Raw genomic sequence first — 15,269 nt, 5'->3', positions numbered from 1 at the left:
CAATTATACTTACTTTACTTCTAGGATAAAGATGGAAAACCAGTATTGCCAAAGCCTGAAGAAAAACCTAAGGTTAGAAAACTGACAATGCTGAGAGAGTGTGAATAGATACCCTGTTTTCTCCTTCTCTATTGTCATTTCTCTCTCTGCCATTATGTAAGTCTCTTGGTCTGCTTGTGTGTTTACTGCCTTCCACAAAACCTGCTGATCTGAAGTGTCAAGTGAAAGTTGGATTTCTTGAAATTCACTGGCTGCAAATGAAGAGCTAACAGTAAGAAAAAAGTTTAGAGATAACTGACACGAGAGAATTACAGAAATGACTGCTGACGCAAATAAAAGCTGTGTGGGGTGTTAGTTTAAGGTATTCTGTAGAAGTCTATTGGAGTTGTTGAAGGACAGAAAGAGGCAAGGCAGGAAAATCTTTTGTTTTCTTGACAGTTCCCTTTCATTAGTCATCACATATAAAGGAGCATGACTAGAAAGAGGGAAAAAGCCACTGTGAACATTTTCCTAATAGTGAAGAACAACTTGAACTTTGCAAAAAGTATCCATTGTGGCTTAGGAAGTGTAAGATAGAAGGAAAAGATTGGAAGTTACAAAGTTTTTTTTAAATTTAAAATGCACAAGAAGAAAGCAGAGATTGGGAAAAGCAGAGGAACTGTGCACTGAAGAAACTGAGGGCTTCACTTTGTGAATACTACGAGTTGATGAGAGCTGCCAAATTGGATAAGTACAGGAAACCCCTGTTCTTCTGAAATGAGTCAGGACCAATCTCAGCAAGGGTGACACCATGCCTTTTAGGGGGAATGTGAATTCATTTATCTTATTCAAGCTTGAAATAGAGAGGAACGCAAAGGCAGCGGTGAAAATATATCTAGAAATTTGTGTGTTGGGTCTTAGACATGGAATTGTCTGTAGTGGGTGTTGTGCGAGAGCTGCCCAGAAGGAACACCTGCCAATCATGTCATAGGAAAAAAAAGGGAGAACAGTTCTGAGGGGGCCAGGCACTGGTGTTTAGGAGACAAGTATTCCTGTTTCACAGGGAGCACAAAAGAGAAGGACACAAAAAGCAGAAAAGCTCCAGAAGAGGAACTTCACATGAGTTAAAGGAGTTGGTTCATGGCTTGACTAAAGTCCAGTACAAAACCAAAGCAGAAGATGAACTCAGAATCATGAAGTCTTATACCAGAAGAATTAAGTGGTTGGTAGGAGAATAAGCATTTCTGGGCTCTTTCATCTTTATCATTCAGAGACACAAATATAATTCAGTAGGCGTTCTGTAAGTTGTTCTGTTAAATATCTATTTCTCTAGCTAAGAGGTTCCTTTTTCCTTTCAGTAGCCCTGTAAACAGTATCGAACATCATGTTCTTTACATTGTACTGACTTTTGATAACAGAGCAACTGACTCATTCTGAAAAGCTATTTTCTTTCTTTATGCACCACAAAACTCACGTTGTTTTGTTGCACATAAATGTAAAAGATTATTTTGGTGTTGACTACAAAAGTTTTTCTGCTTTCTAAGTACTTGAAATAAAATTCTTGGAAAGATAAATTAAAACCAGGCAGTGAGTCACCTCTACCACATGGGTTTTGTTTTTTTTTTGCAGCCTTTGAGTGAATCTGATCTTGTTGATGAATTTTCGAAAGACTTTGCGTGCCCTGCCCGGCCTGCAGTACAGTCCAAACCATCACATCCCAGCAGCGTGTCCAAAGTACGTCTTTCTATTCACTGAAGATGCTGACAGTGATAGTTTTGCTAAGAGTGGATGATGTTACTATTCTTCCATTAAAAATACTTTATCCTGGTTTTTGTCCCGTCCCCAAACCCCCAATTGCATGGAGGATTGGCAGTTAGGCCTTAACTGAGGGGTTTCTGCCTTTAAATCTAGACTTTTCTTTCTTGGTCTGTACTGTATTAAAAATAAAGAGGGGGGGGCACTTAACAGGCACCTTTTGGGTTTCTGAGCGTAATCAGTAAAATGTAGTGTAATTGTTCTGTTTCAGACGCCTTCAGATCCTGTGGCTGCAAAAGCTACCGAGGATGAAGCAGTCCCTTGCGCCACAGCTTGCACTCTGCAGTCTTCAGCTGCAACAGCTGTGTCTTCAGTGAGTAGTCTTAGCTGGAAATGAAGCAAAATTCAGTGCTTCATTTATGCAATCGTATAGCATGTTTTCAAGATGCTTGTTTCAGTATTTCATATTAATCCTCCTTAGAGGTAAGCCACAAAGGCAGCGTGCTTTCAAACAAAAACAAACAAAAAAATAAAAGTCAGACAAACTGAATGGGGAAGATCAGTGACCTTCTAAACAGAGGAAGTCAAGCTGACAGTTCTTGTGGTCTACTCTAGCACTTACTGCTGTAAAAGGGATGTTGCTTGTGAACTTAATAGGTACTTGCAGGAAAAGACAGTTTCTACAAAACAATAACAGTTGTCCTGCTGAAGGAAGATGACATTAAAGGCTGACATTCTTGCACTTGTTTGCAGCATATATATGATTTTATTAAAAAAAAACCCAAAACAAACAACCTCCCTGTGGAACATTTTAGCTGTGATTTAAGTCTTTGGAAAGGAGGCGCCTGTTTACAGAGTAACCTCTGACAAAGTTTCCTTATGCCTTGAACCCAGCAGATCCCAAATATGTGAAAACAATTAGGGAAAAAAAAGCATTACTGTTTTTTGGTTTACTTCTCAGTTTTCACCTTAAGGAATGTGTGGCTTGTATGTGAACAGGTTTATTCAGCTGCAGGTGAACTGCAAGCTAAGACTTATTTTTTACTGTAACGATACCCCAACAGGTTGGTCAAGTGGCAGATGAAGCACTGGAAGCCTTATCCAGTACCCTAGGAAAGATGGAGTCTGATCCAGAGGAAAAGAAGCCTGCTGTGGACAAAATTAAGGTAGAGAAACAATGAGACCTCAAAAAATAGACTGTTGATGTAATTATCTTCAGTGTTACTGTATTTCCTCAGGCTAGAAACAATTTAGAGGTAATACTTTAACTTTTTCTTTTTAAAAAAAAAAACCAAAACGTACCTGTGAAACCTGCTGTGTTCTGCTTAAGAAGTACTAGTAGGCTTTCAGTACAGGGAGTATTATTTTCTAGATAATTTTGCCTATTACAACAGTTCCCTCAGCTTCTGAAAATTGCATTTGTTTAGTGTCTTACTGTTGAACCAAAGCAGAATTAACATGTACATCAGAGGTAGCGACCTTCTTTCAAAAGGTACCAAATTCATGATAAGTTGTTTAAATTACAAATGATACATAAACCTGTTTTTTGCCACTTACCTTGTTATTTTAACAGGGAGCCTTAAGCAACACACTCAAGTATGTGTATTCTGAGTTAATGCTGTTCATAGTCGCAGTCTGAATACCCCTATTAGCCACCCCAAACCATGGGCCAGGTGGTATTGACTGGAGCCAAAACTAGGAAGTACGGCATTGTGAGTGGGCTGGAACTCCATCAAATAGAAGTTCCCAAAGTTGACTTTACTACCTTTTTCTAGTTGCCATCTTCCAACATAACTTGTAAGAAGATAGTGCTTTTTAGAGTTGACTACAGATTTCTCTGTTCAGCTTTCCTTTGTACACAGCCCAGACAGCTGTTGAGAGGATTTCAGAAGAAGTCAAAAGTTAAGACTCGGGTATAAATCTATTTTAGATTGGTCTATGATTGTCTATTTACTTAACTCTGTTGATCTTAATTGAAATAGGTAGAGGTACTTCTGATATACACAAGAGGAAACAGGCAGAGAATTAAAGGCTTTCTCAACAGGCTTTCTTCTAATTTTAAGAGGTTTTTATCTGGTAGTTGGACTAGAAAGATTGATTTGAATCAGGAGACCAAAGACCTCAAAAGCTTGCTCATCTGCATTTCTGTTGGAATGTAGTTATTTGGTTTTATTAATATTACGTTGATTTTGCCTTCACAGGAGAAAACCAAAGAGGAGCAACACAAAAAACTGGGTGAAGATGAAGAAACAATTCCTCCAGAGTACAGATTAACAGAAGCAAAAGTAGTTTATTTAATGTGCTGTCTTGCTCTTACTTTCCTTTTGTTCCTAAGAATACATAGATGAAACTGAAACTCCATTTCATTTTTATATGTTGGTGTTTAGTTCAGCCATTTTTTTTTAGCATATAAAAATTCCAGTTTGTAGTTTCTGAATATCTGACATCTGTCATTAGATGCCTAAATAGGCACAGAAGTGGTTTGGATGTAGGTACCTAAACATGAATAATTAAGGCTGAGATTAGTTCGCTGAAATTTTTCATTAGCTTTCTGTATTCTAGTACTTAGTAAATTGTGGTTGCTCAAAGCTGTTAAAAAATGCTTCAAGGTGGTATGCTTGCAGACATCACCACATGACTCGTTTGACATAAATGGGTAATTTAGGTGTACCCAAGATTTGCACAACATCTGCCACAGCTGCCATTGTGAAAAGATAACAGCCTTTCTGAAATCTGTGTGCAGGATGATTGTTACCAATGTTGATAGAGGCTGGTATTTTATTTATTACTTGTGCTATTTCTGTGGAAATTGAAACAGTAAGTAGGGAAGCTCAGAATCCCACACTGAATCACTTTCCAGCACTCAGATATTTTTAATTTACAGCACCTGGATTTATTAAATGACACTTTGAGTAACAGCAACAGATGGAACAGATTGCTTAGTTAGATCGTTTTCTTGTGTAATACTCTCTGTTTGCTGAGTGCTTTCAGAGTACTTGTATTGAAAGTCATTTAAAAATCACTTGGTATAATAATACAAGGGGATTTTTATTTTGTAGGATGAAGAAGGAAAACCACTCTTACCAAAACCAGAAGAAAAGTCCCAGGTAAAAAAAAAGTGAATATTCAGTGTTTCATTCATTAATTACTTACCCAAATGTCAGTAAGGTTTCCCAGTTTTCAGTTTAAAAATGGAGGTAGACTGTGTTAACTGCTCACTTTTTAGTAGATGAAAATGCTTACAAGCCTCTTTTTGTTCTTAATGTTAGCCTATGAGTGAAAACGATCTTTTAGAGGGTTTGTCAGAAGGATTTTCCTATTCTCCATCTCCATCTGCTCCACTACCTACACAAACTGTAATAAAGGTGAGTATACTTGATTTCTGAAAATTTGTTTATTTTCAGATTGCTTCAACAATCTTGATATTTTATGTTTTCCTCAAAGTTCATGTAAACTTTCTCTAATCAAATTCAGTGACTAAAATTTAAAATATTTTTGCAACAAATTAATAGGAAAGCAGTATTTTAATAATGAGGGAAAAAAGCAGGTAAGTTAGTTGTCATCTTTTAATAGCTGCTAGCATAAGTAATGCTTTGCAGTTGAGAATTTTAAAAGTGTTACTTGGGAATATAGATGGGCTTGGTGAAGTCTTAGCTCCTCTGAAGGTATATTAAACTTGCCTCTGACTTAAGCTATGGTAAGGTTTAACCCAGTAGTTGGGAGGGAAGATGGAACATGAACAAACTGAGATGCAAAACAGTTGTGCAGTGCTTCACAGAAAAAAGTTTCAATCTGAAATAAGTAGAGCTTTGAAAAAAAAAAAAAAGTCCTAGAAATAAAGAGGACAGGTATTGCATTTTAGAGGTGTGGAATTTAATGTATGTTTTTATTTTAAACCTCTCTGTTAGTAATGATGATCTGTCTTGTTTCAGAAAACCAAGAAGGTAAAAAATTCTGCAGATTCTTCCAACATTGTCTCTGCTGCTACAGTTTCTTCAGTGCACTCAGCAGCTCCTCTAGCTTCTACCTCCGTAAGCAACCTTTTCTGTAAATCCTATTCTGAAATTCAGAACTGACTAATGAAGAGAGATGGGAGCATGATCTGAACAGTTTTATTGATACAGGCTATTGCACAGTTAAACAGTTTGTTGCTAATAATGGCAAATGGGAGGAAAGTAAATGTCCCCCTGGGGATGGGGGGGTGGATGGGAGGGAAAGTATGAATTTCTGGACAAAGTTACGGAGCACATCAGAGGATGTCTGCATTTCCTTTCTATGTGTCAGTGCAGGTAGTTACCTATGCGCAAGTGGTTTCATTTTGAGGCTTGGGCCCTTAGCAGAACACCTTTTTTTTTCCTGGTTAGGTAAGGAACATTATGAGAACATTTAAAATAATAATAGTGTAGCCATCACCATAGTGGCGAAGTCATTTGTTAAACTTATAAGAGGAGTTCAAGATGAAAGAAGGGACAGGCAGCACCAGCACCTTCTTTTAATACCAGAACTTCCCTTCTTTGCTTTTAGCTGTCGTATTGCCTGGATCATTTTTTAACCCATTTTGATCTGTGCAGTTGTGCACTAACTAGTGTTTCCTGCCTAATTTGAGAGGGGACTAAAGCTCCTTCTGCCTGGGTTATTATTGGTTTTAAGGGCTTTTTTTTCTAACCATTTTTTTGAATAAAGCTGGTGTGAATTAGCAAAAGACGATATATATTGTGAAGAAGATAAAAATGTTAATGAATTTTAATTCAGATTGACACTTCTTTAACAGCTAATCTGCAGTGATAATTATGTTTGCAAAATTAATGGCATTTGCCAAAACCCAGTGTTTTCATACAACTGTTCTCATTAAATCATTTAGGCCTATGTGTAACAAAAGAAAGTCATTAAAATAAATTCCATAACCCCTTCCTGAAATTATGTTCTCTGTAGGTCTAAATATTCTGTAAATGTTTTCCCCAGTACTGCTCTACACTGTAATTACAAAAGGAGAGCTGTCATTTTTCACTGAAGTTGACAGTTCATTAGTCAGTACTTGTATTAGTTTGGTGAATTGAATTATTTTTACAGCAGATTTGCGTTCATGAATATGTTTATACTTTGTTAGGGAGAGAAAGAGATGGATGAAGCCTTGGATCTCCTGTCTGATTCCCTGGGGCAGAGGGAACCTGACCCTGATGAGAACAAATCGGTTGTGGACAAAGTAAAGGTAACAAAAGACATTCTGAAACTTGTGCAATCTGGTGGGGAAACTAAACAACTGAAAAAAAAACCCTAACAAAAGCAAAAACCCAAACAAACAAATATGTGAAACTTACCTTATTTGTTGGATGTTTTGGGTTTTTTTAATATATTTTTTTAGTACTGCAATATGTCTTACACATTTATAGGAGCATATGACATGTCATTTTAGATACAGAAGTAAGATTCTTACTCAAAAAAACAACATACTTTTATGTTGTCCTAAATGGAGGCATGTCAGCCACTGTTGAGCCAACTGGATTACTTGTGTGTTTTGTGACAAATGTTGAATTAGATAAATATATACATTAGCCACTTAGGGGTGAGTGTTGAAATATTACAGGAAATTTGCAGTAATTTGATTTCAGTGCCTTTTATTGTTATTCTAATTATTTTTCAGGTGTCTTCTCTGGTTTCTGTTCAAAAAAATTAATTTTGTAGCCTTCTTTTTGTCAAAATTGGACTTGTATAACCCCACAAAAAACAAGTTCAACAGACATCTTCATTTAATCAGTCCCCTTTTTTAACTTGCTTGTTTCTGCTTGCTTTGTCTTCATTCAGTCTTTCTTCATATAATTGTATAAAGATCTTGCTTGTAGTAAGGAAATCAGGCACATTTCTGCATAATAGTAAATTGTAAACTGAAATAATTAAGAAAAAGGATGCTATTGGGAAAAAAAAAAACCACCATAAGATGCTCATTGATAAATTCAGTCCAGAATCTAGGAGGAGATAAATCTCAGACAGGTTCCTGTGCAAAGGTTATTGGCTGCCTTGGGAATAGGCAATAGGCAGCCTGGGCAGTCTCTTGCCATAGCAGAGGAGTGAATGCTTGATGTGTGGTATCTCAGCAGCTGCTGTCTTTCAGTGGAGCTGTAGGAACCTAGCTTTCTTCATGTGTTGTTCCTTATAAAAGGCATGGAAAATGCCTATGTTCAGAAAATAAATTAAAAAAATAATTAAAATGTCTTCATTAACAAATACAAAAGTACTCTTCAACAATGTGCTTAAAAACCTACTTGTATGCAAACCAGGTGTTTTGCTAAGTACGTTTCTGGTATGTTTGTCAGAAATCTGTGCAGCTTAAATTGAAAAATAAATGTAGCAAAAGGAACGCTTCCCTCCTTGATGGAGTCTCCAGAGCTTGTGCTGCTCTGGCTTCGAGTTGTGTTGGATTTGAAACTGAGCCTGGCTTTGAAGTTTGATGAGAAGTGTAGGCCACTCTTGATCAGTTTGGGTGTGAGATGGATACATACCCTGGGTTCTGCTGAAGGTACTGGGATGCATTCACGGGTAAGACATTGCAGGAACTTTGGCTTTGTTTTAAAGATACAGTGCATGGATGAGATTTGACACAGAAGTATGGAATGACCTCTTTTAGCCATATTGTCGAAAAGCAAAACTGAAAACTGACATGACTTCTTTGTTTATTTTGGCATGCTGTTCTTTATGTGTGTCTAACTAAATCGGTACATTTCCTGAGAGCTAGTAATTTTAAAATTTTCAGGCATGAAACACAGATCATAGGGAAATAAATATATAGGGTTTTTTTCTGATAGTTTAAAAATTTTAAATTTAAAAAAGGTTCTGTCCCAAGTTTATTTGAGTACTCTTGACTACTGTTTGCTAATATTTCTAACATAAGTATTCAGTTGTTAAAAGCTTAAATGCTTTCAGGAAAAAGCTAAATCTGAACACAGAGACAAACTTGGAGAAAGAGATGATACTATCCCACCTGATTATCAAGAACTTCTGGAGTCAGGTGAGCAGGTAAGGAAAAGTTAGTTTTGTTAACTTTGTTAGTTTGGACTTGCAACACCATAAATTTGTGTGTATGAGCCAGTCTGTCCTTGTTGGTTTTATAAGAACAGGGAAGCTGAGGAAGTGTGTACTATATTTTCGTATTTGTGTTAAATATGTAAATACCCTACAGATAGAGTATCTCTGTATATCCTTGCATGCATTTAATTAAAAAAAAAAAAACAAGAAAAAGTAGGTTTTGATCAGTAGGTTTTGGATCAGAAAATTGTTTTTCCAGTAGACTACATAGAAAGATGATATTGTAAATGTAGTAACAGACCATGAAAAGATACCACGAACTGTCTTTGAGTACATAGCACAAGAAACAAAGAAATCGACTTTCTTTGTGATCTGTAAACTCCCAATGTCATACATCAGTATACGTGTATCTTAAACCTGATCTAAGCAGTTCAAAGTGAGGATGCAATCTTTCTTCTTCCCAAGGGTAAACCAATAAAGCCAACAGCAAAGGGCAGTGTGAAACACAAAGAACCAGAGGTAACATTTATGGTATTTTTGTTTTGTGTTTGTTGCATGCTGTGTCCTCTGACCTGTTTTCCAAAGTACTGTCATTGTAGGCTCAAGGCATGATTCACTGCATGTTCTCATAAATGCTGTTGAATGGAGTAAGTAATAGTAACTTCGTGGATAGTAAAACTTTTGTGAAGATTAACTGTTCACAATAATTACAGTTTTTATATGCAACTAATGATGTGAATGTTCAGGTCCACTATTGAAAGAAACTGTGTCTTGGAAACCTCAAATAAACATGTCTGTCCTAACATATGTGTAGAGCCCAGGTATAGTTTGGTTTTGGTTTTCTTTTTTTTTGTTGTTGTTGTTATTTTGGGGTTTTTTTTAGAAAAGTGTAATTAAAGTAGACATAAATCCCTGAAACATAAGTTGACTGTGAGAAGTATTGCATATTGTGTGACTTCAGAATTGAAATTATTGCAGAAGCGAATAGATGACTCTGCAGCTATCGACGCCCTATCAGGTGACTTTGATACTAGTGCAAGGGCTCCTGCCACACCACAGCACTCAAAGGTAGGACATTTTCTCTAGTAACTTGGAAAATAAACAGTTTTTCACTACTCTATGAAAGTTTCTCACTTTTTGCAGTAGCTCAGTTTAGGTTTTGAGCTGGCCTCTTTGGAAGATGCTGTCCAAAGTGGTTGTCTTACTACTATGATGGAAGTTTCATGCATCTTGCTGTACTAAATGTTTGGAAAAAGGAAGATTTTCTGATACATAGTTTCCCCATGACCTGACCATGTGCACCTGAGCCCAGAACTGCCCCGTGTGCTGGGCTGCATCCCCAGAGCATGAGAAGCAGGTCGAGGGAGGGGATTCATCCCCTCTGCTGCGCTCTGGAGAGACCCCCCCTGCAGTCCTGTGTCCAGCTCTGGGGCAACAATGCAAGAGGGACATGGAGCTGTTGGAGCAAGTCTGGAGGAGGCCAGAGAGATGCTGCAAGGGCTGGAGCAGCTCTGCTCTGGAGTCAGGCTGAGAGAGCTGGGCTTGTTCAGCCTGAAGAAGAGAAGGCTCCTTAAGGGGAGACCTTAGAGCAGCTCCAGTGCCTAAAGGGGCTACAGGAAACATGGAAAGGGGCTTTGGACAAGGGCCTGTAGGGACAGGACAAGGGGGAATGGCTTTAACCTGACAGAGGGAAGATGGAGATTAAATCTTAGGCAGAAGTTTTTCCCTGTGAGGGTGCTGAGGCCCTGGCACAGGTTGCCCAGAGAAGCTGTGGCTGCCCCATCCCTGGCAGTGTTCAAGGCCAGGTTGGATGGGGCTTGGAGCAACCTGGTCTAGTGGAAGGTGTCCCTGCCTGTGGCACAGGTTTAGAACTGGATGAGCTTTAAGGTGCCTTCCAACCCAACCCAGTCTGTGGTTCTGTGATGTGATGTGTTTTGTCCTATGCCCTGATCTCTCACCTGCAGACAGAGGGAGTGATACACATGGTTTTAAACCATGCATACTTTTTGTACTTAGCTGAGTAAAGCACCTGCTGTTGTTTCTCGTGCTACTGCCTTCTGCCAGCCTATCCCTGCCTGCTTCCTGCAAGGAGAAATGGAAAAAAAATAGCTTGGGGTTACAAGATCTTTGATCTTTGGCCAAACCAGTATATTAGCAGTCAAAAATTAAATCCCTTGGATAGTCACAGGTATGGAAGCATAACCAGTTTCCAGGTGAACTTTTACATTAATTCCTTTAAGCGTATACTACAAGGCACCCAGTTACCAAGAGTGAATTAGAAGTTTGTCCATACTTAAAATGTTGATTATGATTATCTGTGCTTTTATGATGTGTTTGTTCCTCTCCCGGGGGGTCAAAAAGCAGCAGCTTGCAAACTGAAGTTAACATCAGATGCAGTTCCTGGGAGGAAATACCTGCATTTCCAAATAGCTGTTCTGGCCTCTGCAGTACTTCCCCAGGTGCTTACCTTGACACCAAATCCTCAGATGGCTTAAGACAAACTGTTGGTGTTTAAAGTGCTGTTTTGTTTGGTTATAAACTTCTGAATCTGCTAAATTGCTGCTGCAACATTATTGCTTTGTAGTAAATACAAAATATGCCTGTATACCAGTTTTTTTTATCTCAGTATGCTTTCTGGTGCCCTCATCTCCCCAGTATTAAATGAAGCTCCAGATTCCACCTTGCCATGGACTAGTGGCAGTAATTACATGCATGCATCCTGTGTTGAGCTCTCTCCCACCCTAACAGCTGCATTTAAAAAAATGTGTTATGGCAGATGTTGAAGTAGGTGCCATCAATTCTCTATTCTATTTGTAACTGTAATTAATTTTTTTCTTTGGAGTGTAGGACAAAAGTGGAAAGGAAACCACTAAGCCAACCCCGAAGGCTAAAGGAAAACCCAAAGACCCTAAAACGGTAGAAACATATGTATTACATTATGGAAAATCATGGTTATCATACACTATAAATATGAAACGTGGGCAACTGGATTTTGGATTCGTGTTACATGACTGTTACTCTGGGGAGAATTTTACATGGATAGGTTGAACTTAATCCATTTTTGGAAGCATATACATAGGAGAAAAGCACCTTTCTGTTACAAGGAAAATGTTCAATAAAAGGGGGCTAAAATATGTTTCTTTCAGAGAGAGTATGGTATTCTACAGGGGTCTCAGTGCATGCTCCACAAACTCTTCATTCCCATATTTGCTGATACTAAAGTCACACTTCATGTGCCTGCAGCTGCCTTAGGACCCACATCTCTTCTCTTTTAAATAGCAGCAGTCTAAAAGCGATTAGGGTATACATCTTCAACCACATGTCTGTTTCTTGCATTATTAGTATTTGTTGTGGGAAAAAAAGAATAAAGCACTATCTTTATTTAAAAAGAAGTATGCAGAATGAATCTGGTGGGAAAAGGAAGGCAGTTGATTATATACATATTAAAAAAAAAAAAGTTAGCTTGGCCTTTGTCATCCAGAAATACAGAAAATAGATTTTTCCCATCACATTCTCTCACAGGATACATGCAGGTAGGTGCCTGAATCAGATGGTGATACCTGCTCAGGAAATCTTACGTTTCACATTTCAAGTAATGGCATTTTTCTCTCTTATTAAATTGTCATACATGCATACAGAAATGCTTTTCAATTTTTTATGTTGAACAGGGTGGTGGTGGGGGGTGTCTTTAACTCCTTCTCAGAAGGATGTATTTTTTAATATTCTGAGTTGTGACTGGATCACTAGCATGGGTAAAAGGATGTTCAGAAGTAGAATATGAAGAGGGCATATCTGAAAGATAAAAGTGTGGAAAAATTAAAATATATAGACACAACAGAAGTTACAAATACAGTTACTAAACTTTCTGCATTTTAAATGCAGATCATACTCATGTCTGAACCATGCCTTCTGAAAAGTATCTGTCACTGTTTTATTTCAGAAATGTAGTATGCAGTTTCTTACTATGTTATGCTTCTCTTGCTCTTCAGGCAAAGGGACAGTCCTCCAGCAGCAAATCTGAGAAGCAGAAAACAAGCTAAACGTTGACATTAAAGCTAATGTTAACGTTATTGGGTAAGATTTCTCCCTCTCTCTTCTCTTTAACTATCACAAAGACAACTCATGCTAGTGTTACTGAAGCCAAGTTTTGCTCACAGCATTTTACTAAACCTAGACATGGTTAGAGACACTGTTAGACACACACTTGCAGTGACTTTGAAGCTCAGTGTTCCTGGGCAGAAAAAGCCTTGCTTTTTCCTCACACCCTATGTCCGTCCTTATACATAGGTGCGTTCCTTTAGGTTTCTGCAGCTGAGGATTCCAAGGCATGACATTGTGCTTCCACCATAAGATCTTTTTAGACTACTGAAGAACAAGCACATCTCAGCTGCTTGTTTTTATCTTTAGGACAGTGACTATTGTCAGTACTTCTGCACTCAGTTAATTTCAGAATAACAGGCAGAGCAGGTGCAAAAATCCCCACAGATAAACTAGCAGGTAGAGCAGGTTTCAGTGCTCTGCTCTCAGCTTTCCTGGCCCAAGTACAGCCTCCTTCTATGAACACATTCCACCTGATGCCACTTACTTCTTTGTACTTATCTTGATCACACCTGTAATGTAAGAGAAAGTAATTGGAGTCTTTCATCATCACTGTTAGTTCATGGGGGCATTCACTTAACTACTCTTCAGTGTTGGATACATGTGCTTCAGGCTGGGCGGTTTCCTGGGGCATGGAGGGGAGAGGCTGAAGCACATCCTGGGCCTGATCCATCTACCTACCACCTGCCAGCCAGGAGTGTCCCAGGTCTAGCACCCTGAAGAACCTGAGGGGAGCCACTTTTCTTGGCCTGCAGAGGAGGTCCTGGCTCTCCTGGGAGGAGGAGTGACTCTGTGTGGCAAAATCCTGTGTGGAGATTTGGCAACCAACCTCAAATGAGCAAGACAAAGATGCATCATTATTGCATTAATAACATACCTCACTGCAGTATCACTTTCAAACAATACCAAATGCCTTGTGATATTAAGTCTTCCTAGATCTCTTTCTGTCTGGAGACTTGTTTCTGATAATTCATCCCAGATTTATTTTGTGAAGTTTTTCTCAAAGAAGATGAGCACTCTTAACTTTTTTTCCTCTTTCTTTCCCCCAGGGTCTTGGTGCATCACAGAAAACACCTTCTTTCTCTTGGTGGATAATAATTCCTGAAGAACAAAAGCTCATGCAAAAAACATATGGTTACGCTGGGTGGTCTTTGTATGGTGAAACTTGCTGGTCTTTTTCCATATTTTTTCCCAGTAGTGGACTAAGTTGCATTAGGTTTGGGGTTTTTGGTTTGGTTTTTTTTTCCACTCTAGCCATTAATTTTATTACACTCATATACTTAGACTTTTTTGTAATTTTCTTCAGTTTTCAGAGGGAAAGGATGCTTTATATTTGCAAGAAATACTATATTTTATAATAGCAATGCCAAAGAAAAATACTGCAGACTTTTGCACATAATCTCCACATAGTGCCTGTAAATCTCAGAAGAATTTGTACGTGCTAGCATTTTTAACATTGCAGTGAGTGCATTAAGTATTCTGGAATATATTAAGCTTTAGCTATCCTCAGCCTGGCTGTGCATTCTTTCTGCAAGCCAGTTCCTGGTAGACTGTAAGTAAGGTGTGGTAGCTAAAGACTGAAAAATTGAGGATTAACTGCTTCATCAAGCACATGTAGTAATAAGAGAGGTATTTTGGATGCTGCCTTAATTGTAGTTAAAAAGGAGAAAAACACACCAGATACAGATTTTAAGTTTCTACTTCCAGTGGTATCTGTACTGTTATTTTATAATTTCAGGAGTCTCCTGGACTGAACAAATACAAATCCTAGTGTAACAATGCCACTATTACCATCACAGCAAAGGAAATATAAAAAGGTACACAAGCATTAGCAGAGATTAAAGAGAAGTTCAGGTCAACAGGCGCACTCCTTTCTATTTTGATTTGCACTGTTTCTAGTCCTCACCTCTGTTCCTCAGGCTCCAGCAGGGAATGCAGGGCAGTTGTTTGTGCTTCAAGGAGCATCGTGTTCACCTGCTCTGCAATGAACAGGCACAAGTAAGTGCCTTTTGCAAGTCTGTTGCAGACCGGGCTCTCCCACAGAGGTGGCCACCTGCCTCCATGTGGTTTATTCTGTCTTCATGAGTGTACTGCTTGTCAGTGTGCTTGCAAAGGAAGGACATGCCAACGTTCAATACCAAAATCTGACTCTGGTATCTAACACTGAAGACAGAGACAGCCTGGAGATTTAAATTGGGGATATTTAGACTTCTGACTGTACTTCACAGTCTGTACTAAGAACCTGTGTTACACTAATAAAGTTTTTAAGAATGCATTACAATATTTATTTTTCATTTACATTTATTACTGCTGATACTTGAATGGCTGTTGTAAGACAGAAGAAACCCTAGAATTAATTAAAACCCACAAAGTAAATTAAACCTGAATATAATGTGTTTAGAAAAACCCTTGCAAAA

At 38.4% G+C, this 15,269-nt stretch overlaps 1 protein-coding gene across 13 annotated transcripts in view; it reads left to right on the top strand.

Annotated features, from left to right (window-relative positions):
• The window catches only part of CAST (calpastatin), a 62,388-nt gene extending 48,680 nt beyond the window's left edge, over positions 1-13,708 (top strand). For 2 of the 13 annotated variants that reach the window (XM_061364626.1, XM_061364634.1), the window contains 14 exons: positions 25-72; positions 1,609-1,713; positions 2,006-2,107; positions 2,799-2,900; positions 3,936-4,019; positions 4,794-4,841; positions 5,004-5,099; positions 5,667-5,765; positions 6,842-6,943; positions 8,653-8,745; positions 9,220-9,273; positions 9,733-9,822; positions 11,597-11,670; positions 12,744-13,708. In XM_061364626.1, coding sequence (XP_061220610.1) covers positions 25-72; positions 1,609-1,713; positions 2,006-2,107; positions 2,799-2,900; positions 3,936-4,019; positions 4,794-4,841; positions 5,004-5,099; positions 5,667-5,765; positions 6,842-6,943; positions 8,653-8,745; positions 9,220-9,273; positions 9,733-9,822; positions 11,597-11,670; positions 12,744-12,801 — 1,155 coding nt within the window. In that variant the 3' untranslated portion in view covers positions 12,802-13,708. The remainder of the gene's footprint in view (positions 1-24; positions 73-1,608; positions 1,714-2,005; positions 2,108-2,798; positions 2,901-3,935; positions 4,020-4,793; positions 4,842-5,003; positions 5,100-5,666; positions 5,766-6,841; positions 6,944-8,652; positions 8,746-9,219; positions 9,274-9,732; positions 9,823-11,596; positions 11,671-12,743) is intronic. The other 11 variants (XM_061364636.1, XM_061364637.1, XM_061364631.1 and 8 more) reach the window with 8 other exon arrangements.
• The last annotated feature ends 1,561 nt before the right edge of the window (positions 13,709-15,269 follow it).

Source organism: Neopsephotus bourkii, unplaced genomic scaffold (genome assembly GCF_033783945.1).
Source record: "Neopsephotus bourkii isolate Nb327-2 ecotype Australia unplaced genomic scaffold, CSIRO-AGI_Nbou_v1 NB_1244, whole genome shotgun sequence".
NCBI lineage: Eukaryota > Metazoa > Chordata > Aves > Psittaciformes > Psittacidae > Neopsephotus > Neopsephotus bourkii.
The sequence above is the reverse complement of the archived record's forward strand: the minus strand, read 5'-3'. Positions and strand labels throughout refer to the sequence as shown.